At 33.9% G+C, this 19,741-nt stretch overlaps 1 protein-coding gene across 4 annotated transcripts in view; it reads left to right on the top strand.

Moving 5' to 3' along the window:
• FSTL5 (follistatin like 5) overlaps positions 1-19,741 on the top strand; it is a 1,067,859-nt gene that overhangs the window by 641,037 nt on the left and 407,081 nt on the right. For 3 of the 4 annotated variants that reach the window (XR_010091251.1, XM_063458208.1, XM_063458209.1), the window contains 3 exons: positions 5,153-5,179; positions 14,912-15,030; positions 16,902-17,051. Coding sequence is in view for 3 of the 4 variants with exons in the window: in XM_063458208.1 (XP_063314278.1) it covers positions 5,153-5,179; positions 14,912-15,030; positions 16,902-17,051 (296 nt within the window). In the remaining variant the exon portion in view is untranslated. The remainder of the gene's footprint in view (positions 1-5,152; positions 5,180-14,911; positions 15,031-16,901; positions 17,052-19,741) is intronic. The other variant, XM_063458210.1, reaches the window with a different exon arrangement.

The raw sequence follows: 19,741 nt of genomic DNA on the forward strand, positions 1-19,741 counted from the left end.
AGGTGGAACTATTATTTACTGATAACCATACTAAGCTTCTGTTTCTAAAACATTTAATTTAAGGATTGTTTTTTCCATGCAATCTACAAAGTATGATATTGTTTCATATGTTAACATGATTTGTATTAAAATAGAATGAAAACAAAAAAAAGGCACTACAAAATAATAGTATATTTATTGAAAATGCTAATATGTATCTAGTTCCTTTTTCAAACACTTGAAATGTAATTAGAAAAGTTTATTTCTTTAGTAAAAAAAAGACATTTTAAAAATGTAAGTATTTATTGTGAATAAATGCATTTGCCTATCTGTTTATATTTAAAAGATACATAGATAATATTTTATTCTTGGTCTGGGAATGATGTATCAGATTTTGTACAAATATTAGTACATTTTTTTTTTTTTTTTTTGGTATAGAGAAGATTAGAAGATGAAACCAGTATGAAGGATTTGAAGGGATTAGACGTTAATGATAAAGTTTGGAAAAGAAACATTTTCAGTTTTTCCTATTTTACAGTTGAGTTGAGTTAATACAAAAAGAAAAAAAATGGCAATCTGAAAAAAAATTTGAATGACAGAGGTGTAAGATTGAAAAATTAGCAGAGCTGAAATAATATAATAGAAAAAAATGGCTTTTCTCTAGAAAGCTGATTTGAACATTCAGAGAGTCAATAAAGGGTAAAAAAGAAGTATATAAATGAAGAGGTATAGGTAAAACTATCTGGCGCAAAAGTCATACACCATAAAAATAAAATATCTGCAGAATGATTTTTATTACAGCGCCTGATGACTGAAAATATAGAATGATAAAGTATCTTTATGCCCTTGACATTAAACCACTGATTACAATAGTTGAATTACAGAATCAAATTCTGTGTTCCAGCTTTTTAGAAATTATTTCTCATTTTTGAATCTCAAAAAGTAACCACTAACGCTCAGGCATATTTGAAAGTTATATAGTTGCATTAAACAGTGAAATATAAAATATAGGAGGCTATTTATTTTTTGCTATTATTTAGTTTTGTGTCACAGCAAAGTTATACCAAAAATGCTATTTATTAATGGGCATAATTATGTCACTCCATATGAAACCATGGCAACTCCAATGCTATTTTACACTTACTAAATGATGCTGCAGTTTCATAGGCTATGTGTAAGGTCTGTCACGGTGAATGATGCCAGTCTAATGAACTCTTTCGGTGCCACAGCAGTGTGTTTTGCTGCTAACCTCCTATAGCATTGAACAGGAAATTAAAATGAATAAATGAGTGCATGCTTTAACCTGTGATACCACAGCATATAATTAGAGATATCTGATCAGCTCTTTCACACTAAAGGATTATCAGCTTATCAATAACAAATGCATAAATAAATGATTAAATAAAAGCATTTATCCATTAGACCACATAAAATGCTGGGTTGGAACCTAATTACTGGTTTCTCCCACTTCTGTCACAGAGTGTCCTATTGGGTGGTGGTATAATCTAATATAACTAAGAGGACCAAGTCATGCACAGTCTTAAAAGATGAGTTGAAAGGAAAAACGATCTACTAGCCCTCTTGCCCTGTAGGAGTTAACAGAAGAATTAAAGTCTCCTGGCCGTAAAAGGTTAATCCAAGAAAGCATAACCCCTTAATGCATGAATAGGGGCAGAGGAGTTGCAGTCTTTTGGCACTAAAGGGTTAACCTTTAATTATGATTCCCATACATGACCCATGCTGGAATGCAAAGTGAACGTTAGATTGAGCCACTCATTTCACAAGTTATAAAAAGAAGTTTCAGTAGCAGATTTTATTTCATACATTTACTAGCAATTTGGCCAGATGATTTTCTAGTGTAACCTACCTGAAGATGAACTTACTCATATTTTCACTTGGGGTTAACATGCTAAAGTAAATGTGTTTGCTCACCTAACAGTTCCATTTAATTCTTTATTTTTTATTTTTTTCTGGGCAGATGAATAGCAAATTTGAAAATGCTAAACTATTTAAAGTATAATATGACATATTGCATACATTTCCTTGTATATACAAATACCTAAACACATTGCTGATTCTGGTGTGCATGCGCCTGCTTCAACAGGCAGTGAAAATTATAACATCTGGGGGTAAGCAGATAAACGGGCTCCCACTGATACAGAGGTGGAAGCACCATGGACCTATGGCAGCAAATGCACTGGTTCAAATATAGATGAATTACTATATGAACGTGGCCTTATCATCCACAGATTTAATAGGTAACTTGTCTATTTTAAAACATACCTGTCACTTGCAGTATCTACTACAAAAATATACACAGAAGAAATGTCCATAAATAATCTGAAAATAAATATTTATTTTATACATACGTTAAAATCTATGCTGATATGGTCATAAACAGTTGTGCTATCATTTCTTTTGTAACTCCCAATAGCTGCTCTTGGTATGAGCTGTGGCAATGGCATTGACCTCCTTATATGCATGCCCAGTAATATCCCAGTGAGAATGTTTAAGACCTGCACAATACATTTTACAAAAAATTCAACTATTTAAAGAAAAACAATTAGCTTTATATGGCCATTGGTAGCAAATATATTCCAATCTACCAATGTATCTTTATTAAATACTGTTATGTCACAGATGCATATCGATGAATTGTAGAGGAGAATGTTGGAGATATCTGGCACTACCAGTTAAATTATTTCTGTAAGCATCAGCAGATCCTAAGTCTAGTATATGCTACTGTGTGAGCTGCAAATTCCCAAAATATCTGTCAAACATAATTTAATAGACAAAAATATTAAAAACACACTTCTATAGTGCATGCTGTCTAACGGAATAAGATAACATGAATGTATTCTGTTCTGCAGTCTTGCTAGACCATGTGTAATGTTAGTGGGAAAGATGGCACCTTATTTAAGGACATACATGAACAGCCCAAGAAATACATGAATGAGATATGCAAGAGCACCTTTGAATGCTTAACAGTTTTATTGATTAACATTGATAGAGAAAGAAAAGCAGGTGTTTGTAAATTGCTGAATGAATCACAAGTCATCAATAGTAGCTATCAACTCCAATCAAAGTGATTGTTTAGGTAAAGAAGATGCCAACAATGAACAAAATATAAAAAGAAGATAATTATATTTCACTAGATATAACTGTACTGTATCTTCACTGTAATTGCTTTTGAAGTTTAAGCACTAAATTTCAGTTTATCTTATTTAAAATGAAAGAACTAGAGTCGACATGAAAACGATTTCTAATTTTCAAAAGTTATGTAAATTATGCCAACACAGTTTAATATAAAATTAATGAAATACATATATATTCACTAGCTTTTTGCCAAAACCTCCTACAGTATTATTCACTACTGAGTGAGAATTCAAAGTGAATTCAAAAATAATTAAAAATTTAAGGTCAAAATAAGCAAACTGGAAAAATTCAATCAGCTATGGTTCCAGTTCGGCTACTTTGCCATTGGATTTGAAATTCACTAACATTTTTCATTAAAGGGACACTATAGTCACCAGAACAACTACAGCTTATTGAATTTGTTCTGGTGAGTTGAATCATTACCTTGAGGCTTTTTGCTGTAAACACTATATTTTCAGAGAAAATGCAGTGTTTACATTACAGCCTAGTAATAACTTCACTGGCCACTCCTCAGATGGCTGTTAGAGATCCTTCCTGGTACATGGCTGCCTAAAATGCATCCAAACATTCAGTATCTCCTTCCTCTGCATGCAGACAGTGGATTTTCCTCATAGAGATTCATTGATTCAATTCATCTCTATGAGGAGATGCTGTTTGGCCAGGGCTGTGTTTGAATTGCGCTGGCTCTGCCCCTGATCTGCCTCTTTATCAGTCTTAGCCAATCCTATGGGGAAGCATTGTGATTGGATCAGGCCACCACTTCAGATGATGTCAGAGGACAGAGGAAGATCACAGGCAGAGGCAGCAGCTTCAGACTTGAAGTAAGATTTTACTATCTTTAGGGAGGCAAAGGGGGACAAGGGGGCTAGATAGTGGTTTTAACACTATAGGGTCAGGAATACATGTTTGTGCTCCTGACTGTATAGTGCTCCTTTAATGAATAACCATGCAATTATATTAATTAAAGATAATTGCCTGGAGTGTACATCATACCAATTCACAATGCCTACACTACAATGAGCAGCAGTATTTATGGTCTTTATTGCAGACCTATAATGTTTAAAAACATATGTTTGTCCAACTGATGTAAAGTGTTTTTATTGGCACGCTCCGTATACATTTATCATATTCTGTTGTCTAATTATTCCATTTATGTAATTATTGCTAATTATTATTTTTTATTATTATACCAAATACACGGATGCATTTATTTTACATGACAAAAAAGAAACAATTCTTGGTTATAAGTAATTTATACTATAGGTCAGCCATATTTATTTTTAAATATTGTTTGCATTTTTTTCATCTTTAAAATAAGTGACAAATGAATTGCTAAATATTACTTCTTAATTACTTGAGTTGCTAAAATTCCCATTACAATTAAGGTTTTAAGTTTAAATCTTTTGAATGTTCTGCCACGTTCTGCCCTCTCAGGTGGTGACGTAATGGTTTTGTTTTGATTCATCATTATAGAATAAGTTTCTTTATATTACATACAGAACTATAATACTAAATTTTCTGTCAAAATCCATAAAACATTAAATAGATGTTTAATTGCCAATGTTCATTCTCAAGGCATAGGAAATTTGTGTTATCAAACACTGCTGCCAGGACTTTTAGTAATATATCTGCTTCAGCACCTATGACTTAGTAACTGTCATGACTCTATCAGTGGGATAGTAAAACAATCTGCCCGGTTAACACAATTCAATGACCAGAACTGTTAGTGTTTATGCAGGTCAGCACACATGCCCAGAAGGGTAGCACTGTGACTATGGCAGTGTTCCAACAACTGTGTCTGTGTTTTCAAAACTATTTTGACATTATAACGTGCTAGTGTACCTAGAAAATCTAACAACTGCTATAAAAAGAAATGTGTCGTAGTGTTTAAAGTGTAATATATGTATGAAGTTGCAGTAGGCTATAATCTTGTACAATAAACACGATAATGTTACATGTTTTTAACAGTCCACCATTTTTCACTTATGTGTTTTTTTTTCTTTCCAACATGCTGCAGTTTCCAATATATTATGGAGAAAAGAAGGTATTCACAATATATTGCATTTTTTCTATTTTTGTTTTTTAAATGTATTAATTGAAACACATTATTTTACTTGAACTTTATTTGGTTTTATTTTCTATCGTAACAAATGATCAACTGCTTCACTATCAATAACTTTTATACTCAAATCTAAAATGTAAGCATATATATTCGACCTGTTGGTCTTTGCATTATCTTATGCATGTGCAAGAATACAACACTGTGGTCTATAGAGGATCCCCTAAGACAATAGGATCCTCTATAGTCCAACTCTTGTGTTTAGCTAGAGGTGTTCTATTCCCCAAGCAATTGCTAATATGGCTTTGAGAATTCACAAAACTTGATGGTAGAATCACAACCTTTTGTCAGGTTTTGTTAAGCTGGGACTTGACCATATAACAAAGCAGTTGCAACGTTGTCCTATTAAATCTTTTGACTGTGCTTTAATTTCAATGAAAAGTCTATCTCAGTCATGATGAGTATTTCATAATTTTTTTTATAGTTATACAATATTCAAAAACATTATCGCTGTGGCAGAGTTGCTTTAAATTTGAGAACTGAATACAAGAAAATTGTTGGTCTGTTCAGTATGCTTCTGGAAATGATACTCACAGCCGAGTGTGTGTATTTTACAATACATTTTTGTAGGTAGGGGACAGCATGGTGGCAAAATGGTCAAAATATGACAAATATGACAAAATGACACATGCTACATTAAGAAGCCTGTTTTTTTTTTGCTTACCGTAGAACCACCCAGGGTGCACCCAGCACAAGGCTATTTTTATAAAAGCCTATGTTTTGCACTAAGAATTAGTAAAATGGGATCTAGACTTGGGGGGGGGGGGGGGGTTACCAGGTTTAGGAAAAATGTAAAATTTTAACAGCATTTTTTGTTAAGAACTACATGATTGTCTGTCTTTTACATGTCTTCTGGTTGTTTATGTAATTGGGAGCGGTCTGGTCACTAAGGGGTTAAGGGGATACTATAGTCATCAAAACAACTTTAGTTTAATGAAGCAGCTTTGGTGTGTAGATCATGCCCCTGCAGTCTCACTGCTCATTTTTCTGTCATTTAACTTCATTAGCCAGTAACCTATTTTTCACATCCTAAAAGTTAACATTTAAAATGTAACCATTTTGTATGATATTTAAAGGGGAGCTGTCGCTTCTCTGGAAGCTATACCAATGAATAAAATAGTGTAAAGAAAATAAAGTCTGAGTTTTTGCTTGCGAGGCTGGGTTTGTTAATCAAGGCCTAATAAACAGGGATAGAGATAAGACAGGTATTTTTATAGGTATTTACAGCAAAGGAAGAAGACATGCGTGAAATAATATAGAGGAAGCAAATTAATTAAGTAAAAATAAATGTATTCGAGTAGTATTAGGTTCTCTTTTTGCCAAAATACCAAATATGTTATTGTTCCCCCCCAAAATCTATGCTTTAACTTCAATGTCATGTTTATTTAATTTAAAAATATAATGCAACTTTTTTTTAAATATGTGATGCTTAGCTAATTTATATATATAATATGCTAAAATTTTAATTTTATGTATTGGACACAATCTTGCTACGTTCGCTGCGTGAACAATTGAGTACTACATTTCGGTCTGCTTCAATGTTCTGTTGCTATTGACTGCAATTTGTTAATTTTCTGCATAGCAGCCTATGGGAAGTGTGATAAATTACTGTTTACCCAATTGCCAGCATCAAGCTTTATTGCACGCAATAAAACAGTGTTTAACATATTTATTTATAGGTGGATAAATGTGGAAATGCTTTTTGCTTGCTTTTCAGCAGACCCATCTGACTGTAAAATAATATGCACAAGCAACCAGCAGGCAAATAGTTACATAAGCTGAAAAGAGACATGTGTCCATGAAGTTCATCCATCCTCACATTTGCTTTTTTGCTGTTGATCCAAAAGAAGGCAAAAAAAAAAAAAAAACAGTTTGAAGCACCAGTGTTGCAACAAACTAGGGGAAAACAATCCATTTTACCCAAAAATGCCAGTCATATTTATCCTTGGATCCTTGGATCAAGAAGCTATTACCCTACAGTTTAAAAATTATATAATTGGATATTCTGTTTTTGCAAGTATGCATCTAGTTGCTGTTTAAACATCTGTATGGACTCTGAAAAAAACACTTCTTCAGGCAGATAATTCCATATCCTTATTGTTCTTACGGTAAAAAAAAAAAAACCTTTCCTTTGTCTTAGACTAAATCTTCTTTCTTTCAGTCTAAACGCATTACCTCGTGTCCTATGTAAAGTCCGGTTTGTGAATTGATTTTCACACAATGGTTTGTATTGGCCACGAATATATTTGAATAATGTTATCATATCCCCTCTGAGGCAACGTTTTTCTCAACTAAAGAGGTTTAAATTTGTTAACCTTTTTTCATTGCTAAAATGTTCCATTCCTTTTTATTAATTTTGTAGCCCGCCTCTGCACTCTTTCTTGTGCCATAATATCCTTCTTTAGAACAGGTGCCCAAAATTGCACAGCATATTCAAGATGTTGTCTTAACAGCAACTTATAAAGAGGCAAAATTATATTCTCATCCTGAGAATGAATGCCCTTTTTCATGCATGACAATACCTTACTGGCCTTAGCCACTGCTGAATGACATTGCACATTGTTGCATAGTTTGTTGTCTATAACAATTCCCAAGTCCCAACATATTAAATACATAAACAAATAAATTAATAAATAAACATTAGTTCATGATCACACCACATATGGCAGTGTGTGTTAAAAAAAGTTCACAGCCAACCATTACTAGCCACCCAGAATTTTTCAACTTGTACTTGTGGGGGGACTTGTCCTACTTTACACAATGTTCTGCTGATAGGGCTTAAAAATTAAACAGTTTCAGTTAAACTGGTACATCACCAATTCTCTGAATGGTGAGATGAAGGTATTGACTAAATAAGAAGGATGAAGCTAGCTATGAACCCTCCTCAACCCCTACCAACTGCTGCTGTTTAGCCATTAGTACATGAAATGAGGTGATTGTGATTAAATATCTGTTTATATATTAATATATATATGATTGAAACAATAATAACAATTGGATATTTATTTTATGAACTGATAACTTCTCAATATCAGAATCAATAACATGATAGATAAAATCCAAAGCTCAGTATTCAGAAAAATACACCAAATAATGATTAAATCCAAAAAGAAGAAAAACATATACAATACTGTACAGTGTACTGTAACAACATAAATGAATAGATTTAAATACTAAACTCTCTACAACTGTAAAAACGTATTGTTGTTCATTCATACTTGCTGCCTGAACTTCTATGATAATTGAACAAAAATGTAATTCTACTGAACTTCCTTATTAGAACTGTCAAACTAATACCAGTAGATGATAAATGATCACTTTATCTATGATCATATCTACCATAGATGTATGCTATCTATAGTAATCATGTCTAGTGAACAACTGAAGACAGCTGTACATCCTCACATTATTCATTGACATTTTCTACTTTTTACATATTACATAAAACATTAAATTCACACCTTGAGTGATCTACTGAGCAGTCCTATTGAACCTCAGAGGGACTTGAAATAAATGATTGAAAATCAAAGTTTTTACTTTAATTATGCTTTTGGGATTAACTTAGGTTATACTTGCACACTTCCTTTTTTAAGAGCAATTTAATATATTAAATTATTTAATAGTCTCTATTGCTTTATGGATGCTTCAAATGCTGTTCTTTTTTATCTTTAATAAATATTATTGTTAGTCGGTTACAATAAACTTTAAATGGTTAAAATATGTTCTAAAAGAAGAGTTGAAGAGGGTTATTTGTAAAGGACAATGATATACAATTACTACCCAATTACCTCACTCGTTTGCAATTTTCAGAGAAGCTTTTAAATAAAGTGCCATGGTGATGTACCAGAGCAATTTCAATCGTGTTTAAATTCATGCATCTTCCTAAACTGAAAAGTAATATTTTTGGGGTTGCGTAAATATTAAAGAGATCAATACCTTTCTTAATGGTTAAAAAATGTTGTATTTCAGTCAGCATGCATAAAAATCCATTCAATCCATTAACTGGAATAGATAGTATTTTCCAGTTTTATTTAGTCTTATTTTCTATGTACATATACTGCAAATGTAAAATATTGATTTATTACCACATGACTTTAATCGTTTTGAGTGAAAGTTCTGTGAATGTTACATATAGGTTTTGTTTGACTTTCTAATAGGTTCATTATTTAAGCAGTTGGATTGATTTGACAACTAAATAGCAAATTCTTGACCATTTAGGCAAATTGATAAAGCAGCAGAGATTTAATTTTTCCAAATCAGGAAAAGGGGTCTAAATTTGTACACCAATTCAATAGAACTCCTTTTGACTGAAAAATAACTTCCTTTACAAACACAAAATAATCAAACAGGCTGCTGATAAAAAGGGCCACCAAGGTAATCCCCAAATTTAATGTGATGAGCTTAGTTCTACTACCATCTATACCATTTAATCATTAAAATTGTAAAATAGAAAACAATGTGCAATGATGGATTAAACGTTGCATGAGTTAATACTATGGTTAGTCTCCAGCGAGAATACACTGTAATAAAATGTGTTTAGTACAATTTCATGTGAGAAACTCCGATTCCAGTTATTAGGAGAATGTATAAAAATGTAGTATGGGAACTAATTATGAATTAATAATGGGAACTAATTATGAATACTTCGCTTTTCCGGAGTGGAAGGACAGAATATACTTTGTGATACCTTTAATGAATGAACAAAATTCTCCTTGTAGTGTTTTATAACATCACATTTTCTCATGTGTTCATAAAGATGAGGAAAAAAAACAAAGGTTTCAGCTGGAACGTTACATCACAATAATGTTAGCTAATGTATAGCTATGCCAGAAGAAAAAAAACAAAAACAAAAACAAAAACTTTCCATATCATGCAAAAACTTTTTTAGAAAATCATAGAAACCCCGCTGATGGTTTATATTTAATAGGGAGACTAAAGGATTATGCATGGAGAACTGATCATTTTTTTTTTTTTTGCAAACCTTACATATGTAATACATCTTTTTCCCATTCTGGTTCTAGTTGAAAGTTATGACGATATCAGTAGTGAAGAAAGTACTATACTTTTTTTTTTCAAGCAGGGGAGTTTCTTAGATTTAACACAATTATCAGATTGACCTTAATACAATTAATTAACTCATTCAGCACCAAACAAAAAGGAAAGTACTTGTATATCTACAACACAACTACAATTATCAACTAAGCAGCATCATAGCAATCATTTAACAACTGTGCATTATACTCACATATATCTTAATACAAAATACAAATAGTAATGCACAAATGGGTAACTCAAAAAGACAAAACCTCAGTCACCAATGCACTCATAAGACGATTTGCTAGGAATTGTGCAATATGATTGCATATCCTTATTGTGAGAAAGCAGAGGTTTGCGAGTCCACTGCGTTTCCTGGTTTCTGAAGTTCTTCCGGCAAATACAGAATTTTCCTTTACAGGAGTATCACAGCTCACATTATCAATGATAATGCCTGAGCTGCTGGAGGCATAAAACTCACCCCGGATTGATATATTTTACACATTAGCACAGTCCTTCATGGACTAAAGGTACAAAACCTCACATTATCCAAAATCCTATCCTTATTCATTAATTTCCACTGCACACCACAGAATCATCTTACCATTTAGGCTGTATTATTTGCCAAGGACAGTAGAGTAAATGTGATGGGGCAACAGGCTAACTTAAGTAAGTACTCTTGCTCTCAAGGATATTGAGAACTTCTTTTTACAAACAGAAAATCCTGCCATTCTCATTTTCCCAAATATAAATAAAATAAAACCAAGTCCAATACCAGTGCAAAATAAGGAATAAAATTAACCTATAAACAATCTTGTTCCATAAATAAAAATACTCATCTGGTCTTCACCAATACTAAAGAAATAAACACAGTATCTACTGAGAAAATGCAAACAATATATAGAGCAGTATTGTTTGTACACCACAATGTGCTTTCATATATTGCACTCACAAAATTATTATTGATTGAAGGCGTATCACTCAATCAGTGTACTCAATCTTCTTTATTCCTCTAATCTATTATTGCAAAGATAACAATACACATTTAAGCACACTCGCAAACATGAAGCACATTATGCGCTTCAAAACACACAAAACATGGACCCACTCAGATAACCACAGGACTGAAATTCTCTTCCTCATAGTTAATACTGGTCAAGATCCCATATAAGTGAGGAAGGTGTCTCTAAAGTGCTGCAATTTCATCTACAGAGCTAGGGTATAGGTATGATGCAGTTAAGTGCTCCATTCTAACCACAATCACCACCATTCACAACCTTACAAGGCTCCCAGCATCCATGAGATTTCCCTACCCACCAGGAGTATTATCATGCATGTGCAGCACAGAGAACAGCTGATCCGCATCACCAGATGTGACATGGATAGGGAAATTTCATGGGGTAGGGAAATCTGACAGAACAACAGGACCAGCATATTATTTGGATTAGTTAAGAAAAGCACCTGATCACAACAAAGTGGCAATGATGCAACCTGAAAGTACTTGGCAATATAATGATAAATATGTAAATATCTCTGATGAAAATACAATTAAAGCAATCCAGAGAACAAACATCAAAGGTACCAAATATAGAAAAACACACAAGCCATATAAGGCTTCTCCTAAACTTATAATATGAGTATATTATATCAAAGCAGGAAACAAAACAAGTGGATAGATGGAGCTCCGTGGTCAAAAAAGTTTTTTTTCTCTTGGCCAATATGCTCCCAGTGATCAATCCCACAATGATCTAATAGACAAAAACCTTGCTTATAAGGATAAGTATATTATATCTCGTCCCACAGATGGTATGCAGGGAGACGTTAGTAAGGAATAAATTGCCATAATGTCCCTCTTAAACCCCTGTAGAAATGTTATCAACTCAATATTGAAAATAGCTATAAGATAGACAGAGGATAGTAAGAGTAAGACTCTCTTCCTGTAAAACTCACTAGATAGGTAAAAGAGAATGATTTCAAATGAAAAAAAATCTAATTAAAGCATATTTCAATAGTAAATAATAACACCGAATGTGTCAAACAAAAGTAAAGTGCACATTTAAAACAGAAACTGGCAGTTTCTTGCTTTGATATAATATACTTATATTATAGGTTTAGGAGTAGCCTTATAAGGTTATATTTGGTACTTTTGATGTTTGTTCGGATTGCTATAAGTATTTTCATCACAGAGAATTACATATATACATTATATGTATATGTCATTATACAGTCAAGTACTTCCAGGTTGCATTATTGTCACTTTGTTGTGATCAAGTGACAATACTAGAGGTATTCTGACTGACATAATGTCAAGATTAACTAATACCTACCATGCAGAACTTAAGTTAACTATATAAATTATAACCATAAACCCTAAAATGTATTACCGGACCTTAGAGTGGTCAGATTTAACCTTAATCAATAGAATAGTGCAGAACAAGCTAAGGTTATAGAAACAGAGTGTATGTAAACAGTAAGACAAGCCAAAGATCAAGGAATACACAAGTCAGAATAGTAACAGTTCAAGCCAAGATCAAAATACAATAGAACCAATACACAGAATGCGCTGTTAGATAACCAATAAGGAACCCACAACAAAGCCCTGAGAAATAGCTCATTTGAGTTTAAATAGCCTAAGAAGGGCTCTGGTTGGCCAATACCAGTCACATGATGTCAGATTGTGTGTGCGTGATGTCAGCACAACGACATATGTATGTTTGTGACCGGAAATAGGGCCAGAGAATATGGACCCATAAAGGGCAGTGGACGGCATTAATCAGGCTTGCAGAGGTGGCTGCCATGGAGTTCAGTGAAAAAGGCACCGGCAGCAAGCCCACGGACACAGGGCCAGCACCACCGTTATGCGAACTAGGCATTCGCCTAGGGCACCAGCCTGCTGGGGGCGTCCACTGGGTTATTTTCTGGTGGGCTCTCCCTGTTTTGGGCCACAGTGTTGGGCGAGCGGCTCTAGAGCTGCACCCCTCAGCACCAGACCGCTCCTCCAGGCGCCCAAATATGGGGGCGCCCAGAGGAGCCCTGTCACAGTATGGCAGAGCAGGCGCCTTCTTACTTTGATGACAGGTGCCTGCTCTGCCATCAAATGCCTGTGACCAGAGGAGAGGGGATGGAGCAGGCAGGCAGTGAGGGAGGTTCTTCTTGCAGCCTCTCACTCCTCCGTCGCGCACCCTCTGTGATGCCGGGAGCCAAAATATGACATAATTCCGCCCCCTGGCATACTAAACAGCGGGTGGGAGGAGTGAGGAGCTGTCCCACACTGGACCCCAGGGAGGTGAGTGTTTGTCAGTTAGTGTCTGCCTGTGTGTGTGCCTGTCAGTGAGTGAGTGTGTGTCTGTCAGTGAGTGTGTGTGTGTGTGTGTGTGAGTGTGTGCATCTCAGTGTCTGTGTGTGTGTCTGTCAGTGAGTGTCTGTGTCTGTATGTGTGTGTCTTTCAGTAAGTGTCTGTGTGTGTGTGTCTGTCATTGAGTGAGTTAATGTCTGTCAGTGTGTGTGTGTGTGTGTGTGTGTATGTGTCAGTGAGTGAGTGTATGTCTGTGTGTGTGCCTGTCAGTGAGTGTGTGTCTGTCAGTGAGTGTATGTCTGTCAGTGTCTGCGTCTGTGTGTGTGTGTCTGTCAGTGAGTTTCTGTGTGTATGTGTGTGTGTGTGTCTGTCTGTCAGTAACTGAGTATATGTCTGTCAGTGAATGTGTGTGTGTCTGTCTGTCATTGAGTGAGTGTATGTCTGTCAGTGAGTGTGTGTGTGTGTGTGTGTGTATCAGTGAGTGAGTGTATATCTGTCAGTGAGTGTCTGTATGAGTGTATGTGTGTGTGTGTCAGTAAGTGAATTTCTGTCAGTGAGTTTCTGTGTGTGCGTCAGTGAGTGTGTGTGTGTGTCTGTCAATGATTGAGTGTATGTCTTTCAGTGAGTTTATGTTTGTGTCTGTGTGTCATTGAATGAGTGTATGTGTGTCAGCATGTGTGTGTCTGTCAGTGAGTGAGTGACATGAAAGGGCGGCAAAATTGATCCTTGCACCGGCCCTGCATGGACAGCATTCTACTGCACCACAAGAGAGTGCACCGCGCTGTGACACATAACTAAACATTGTATTTGTGAGCAATAGTGTAGAATATAAACATGTCAACAAAAAAAACTAAATTCTTTTTGCTACAGTATGAGAGAAAGAATGCAATATGTTAGATATATGGTTTATTCATGCACAATTAAAGCAGAATTATATCTTAAACAATTATGAATATCACATGACATAACAGCAACCTGCACAATTCACAAAAAATGCAACTTGTTTGTTTCATGAGAAAGATATTTACATGGCAACATAAAGAAATAACAGGACGTATATGTAGCTATTGAGTAAACCAGAAATTGTAGAGAACTGATAAGGGAATTGCAATTTTTTTTTTCTAAACAGTTTTTTTCCATCTTGGGCTAAAGTAGCTTATAATTTGCTAACTCTCTACAATCCCCAGTGTAGTGAATAAACTAATTAAGCTATGCTTGTAGTCTGTGGGAAAATATTAGATATTTTAAAACTAAACTATTAGAAACAATGAACTTGTGAGAACATTAAAACTGTGTTATACTAAAATGTCATCTTGTCTCTGTTTAAGGGCTTGGAATTGGAAACTTGTTCTATGTTTTCAACAAAGATGGCATCAAAGTTATACAACCTGTGGAATGTGAATACCAGAGGCACATTAAAGCCAGTGAAAAAATTATCGGAACCCAGGTATTATTTGGTATTTAAATGTGAGAATACTCTATGTATATAACTCATTAATAAAAAGCCACAGGAATTTAATAGCATTTTCCTATAATAATTAAAAGGTAAAGGGTTATGTCGAAAAAAAAGTAATAATATCTTAAAACCATACATTGCAATATATCATACTTTTTTTTTATCACACATATATGTAAAATGTTATTAGTTTATATACTTTCCTAATGTTCTCTTTCTATAATACAAATACATTGTAGCATCAGTCTTGCCTATCCCCGACCCATGGTGGTTTCTAACATATTTTTATTGGTGGTTACTATATATGTTTCTATAGCATTTTATATTGGTAAATATTTTTTTTGTATTTTTCTGATAAACATCTTTTATAGAAAAGGTTTTTTTTTCTTAAACAAAATACAATTACAAAACTAATAATGTGTCTGATACTGGTAACATTTACTATTATTTTATTCATATTCAGTAAGTACTAGATTAAGAAGAAAATCCCATTGAATGTGACTAAAAAGTGTTTAAATTTAAATTATTGGTTTAATTAACTAACCACCTAAATATATATGTTTAACACAATTCTGTCTATATGAAGAAACGATTTCCTTAATGCCTTTTGGTTTTGTGTCATGGTTAATATCCAACTATTTATCTAGAGCAAAAACATGGGCAGTGATAATATACTGAGAAAGAGAATACATAATTAAATATAGTATCATTAGTATAAGCAGTTTAATGATTAAATTACTTGATTGCAATAAACTTGAATAATATTTGCAGAGGTGAGGCAAAAAGCTATACCTCATCCTATGAACAAACATAATGAATTTTTTTTTTTTTTGTGTTAGTTGCATAACACTACGTGGTTAAAAGAACAAAGTATCTAACTCATTTAAGAAAACAAAAAATACTTAAATTGTTCTTAATATTGAAAGATAAAAATAGAGATAGGACAAGTAAAGGCATATTTTACGTTTATTCTAGTAGAATAATACCATTTATGACAGCAGTTGCAAAACCAAAATTGTGGACAACAAACTTGTAAAGATGATCTACTACTCAACATCTCCATTTTCTGAACAAATTAAAGTTTTATTACACATTTTGTAGCATTGCACTCAATCGCTTTAGTTCAATTGGGAGTACTTATAAAGTCTGTGATTCCTTGTGGACTTTATTGACTTACTGTTAGATTGCTTATATGGGAATGCAGCTGAAAATCATACGAAAACCTTACTTTTGTTGTTCCATTGTGCCCAATTTATTCATGTAATTTTGATATAAAAAGATTATACCATTGAATCAAAACACATATACAGTTTTCATCAGACCCAGATGTTCCCTTCTATCTTTATATACCTCTATGTTCCTAATTCCTTTGTTTCTAGTGTATTGTGTTTATATATATATATATATATATATATATATATATATATATATATATATATATATAATCCTAATATTGTGAACTCCCTGCTTCCATACTTCCAAGCTGTAAAATAAATCCTGATATATAAGTTTCTTACCAGTTGCAAAGAAAGACTGATCATGGATCCTACACATCACTGATGAAATGGGAGACCCTATCTTAAAGTACCATTCTAAGCACCTTAATGATTTTTATTGCAAAGAATGTTGTGCAAAATGTTCTTGCTAAGAATAAAAGAGTCTCTTATACTTGGAGTTAAACATTAAATCCAAAGACATTTATATACATTATTATTTTTGAGGCAAACTTATTAAGACTTACTTGTAAGGAAAGCTGCATTTTAAAGTAAATGTAGTATCCATGTTGCACATATGGACACTTATCCAATTCCATGTTAAAATATACAGTATAACTTTAACCTAAAAATCTGTTTTGTTTCTAGGATGAAGTTTGCCCTCAAGTAGAGGGACAAGAGACACAAAGCTGCATATGGGCATCTGCTGTTAATGTCAAAGACAAATTTATATATGTGGCTCAGCCTACTTTAAACCGTGTTCTTCTTGTTGATGTTCAGACACAAAAAGTTGTGCAGGTAATTTATGATGCTTACAATAACTATTGTAATTGAACAAAATATATTAATATTAAAATTTAAAACACATTTTTTTCAGTAAGCAATCAATGTTCACTGTAGGTCTGCATATGTCTCCTGGTAAGGGATAACCCCTGTTGAATTTAATTCCAAATATAACTTGCTAAGTCAAGAGTAAGAAGAGGGGGAGGTGTGGGGATAAATACCGAATAAGTGCTGAAAAGTGGAAATCTAAACCCAAGAGGATTTGTATAAGAAATATAAATTAAACATAACTTTTAATAGAGTCACATTTAAAAATTTCTAACACCCAAATACTGAATACTACCGCCTTAATGGAACACTATAGTCACCTAAATTACTTTAGCTAAATAAAGAAGTATTCGTGTATAGATCATTCCCCTGCAATTTCACTGCTCAATTCACTGTCATTTAGGAGTTAAATCACTTTGTTTCTGTTTATGCAGCCCTAGCCACACCTCCCCTGGCTATGATTGACAGAGCCTGCATGAAAAAAAAAACTGGTTTCACTTTCAAACAGATGTAATTTACTTTACATAATTGTATCTCAATCTCTAAATTGAACTTTAATCACATACAGGAGGCTCTTGCAGGGTCTAGCAGGCTATTAACATAGCAGGGGATAAGAACATCTTAATTAAACAGAGCTTGCAATAAAGAAAGCCTAAATAGGGCTCTCTTTACAGGAAGTGTTTATGGAAGGCTGTGCAAGTCACATGCAGGGAGGTGTGACTAGGGTTCATAAACAAAGGGATTTAACTCCTAAATGGCAGAGGATTGAGCAGTGAGGCTGCAGGGGCATGTTCTATACACCAAAACTGCTCATTAAGCTAAAGTTGTTCAGGTGACTATAGTGTCCCTTTAACACAAAAGTAGTTCGCTAGGAAGGAAATTTAAGTAAGGATCTCTGCTTTTGATAACGATAAGAAATTCCTAACAAAGAGAGGGGAATGGTAATGCCCTCTGACACTATATCATTTTTTATTTATTTAATGCATATACATAACCCCATGTGATATCGGGATTAATATAGACACTAATAGTATAAATGCTTCCTCTGTTCTGCCAGGATGTCGTGACTAAGTATGTAAAAGTTCTGGCAGAACATAGAAGAGAAGTGAGATTACGATCAATAACACGATTAGTGATTCACCTATCCCCGGGAGCATCAGGGGAAAGAGAATCACAGGATAGGAAGTACAGCCATTATGTAGTGATGTTGAACTGCAGCCTAAATTACTCCAGTTCAGTAATAGCTCAGTTGTAGCAATAGGTCTGTATAACACTATTGCAACTATAACTATTGAATGGCAACAATTTCATTAAGTTGTTGCAGTGATAGAAGAAGACTTTAAAGCCAGAGATTACATGGGAACAGATAGGGTACTAGGCTTTTGTTCAAGACACCTGAATAATAACTATGGTGTGCCTTCGAGGGCACCCCTTAGTCAAACACCTATCCACTTCTAGTCTTGCCTAGGCCGACCCCCAGTGCAGGTAATAGTTCAAATTGAGATAAAATATGTAAGATTAGGTGGTGCGGATAACAGTCTCTAGAAATAGGCTGTGTTCCAACTCAAGTGGTCTCGATGTTTGTTGGTCATTTTCTGGTTAGCACACTTAAGGTTTTGTAACTTCAGGAAGTGCGCCTGTCAGTGCCCCTGACGTGCGTTTCATCAGAGTTTTTTTATATCATGTCAGAGGGCATTGCCATTTCCCTCTCTTCATTAGGAATTTGTTATCATTATTAGCAGAGATCCTTACTTCAAATTTCCTTCCTAGCAAGCTGCGTTTGTGTTAAGGTGGTGGTATTCAGTATTTTTGTGTTAGAAATTTTTAAATGAGAATCGATTATAAGTTTTGTTTTATTTATATTCCTTACACAAATCCTCTTGGGTTTAGATTTCCACTTTTCAAGGCTTACTTGGTATTTCCCCCCCTTCTTCTTACTCCTGACTTAGCAAGTTTATATTTGATATTTTTTTTCAGAACTTAACGAAGTCAGTGATAGGGATTCAGTGATATTTCTTCTATGAAATATAAACATAGCAATACATATACAAAAGTAATCAACAAACTACTAATTGTACCTCTCAGGGTAGAGTATAAAGATGGTGTAATTATAAATACTAGCTTTGAGGCAAGAGGTGGTAGCCATTGAATGACACAATTTTTCTTTATTGTTCCCATTAATTTTCTTTTTTATTTAGCATACACTATTCAAGCAGAGTGCACTGCGTGAAATTATGTGGGGTTGTCAATCATAAATCAATGTACTCTCTATTTTTTATAAAATGCATTAAGAAACAAGAGGGCTACTAAACTTATTTAACATCAGTCACAAAATAAAACACATCAGGAAAGTTCACCAAGCAAAATCAGACTAAAAAGAGATAAACAAGGTAAAAGAAAGAATAAAGTTGCAAGATTTACAAAGTGTAATATGGATTTAATAAAGTTAAAATAGGAAAGATTCACTAAGCTTGTAGCCGTATGTGATATTAATGTTTTTGTGCCAGAGCGATAAAGAATGTAATTTGTGGATCAAACCTCTTTCACTTATATTGGGGTAAAAGTTATTTATGTTGTGGGGGCTTTTTGCTATACGTTATTGGTATAGGAGCTGTGTCGTTTATTTATTATATTGTTTTACTTTTTAATTTGCACTA

The sequence above is a fragment of the Pelobates fuscus genome, chromosome 6 (assembly GCF_036172605.1).
Source record: "Pelobates fuscus isolate aPelFus1 chromosome 6, aPelFus1.pri, whole genome shotgun sequence".
Taxonomy (NCBI): domain Eukaryota; kingdom Metazoa; phylum Chordata; class Amphibia; order Anura; family Pelobatidae; genus Pelobates; species Pelobates fuscus.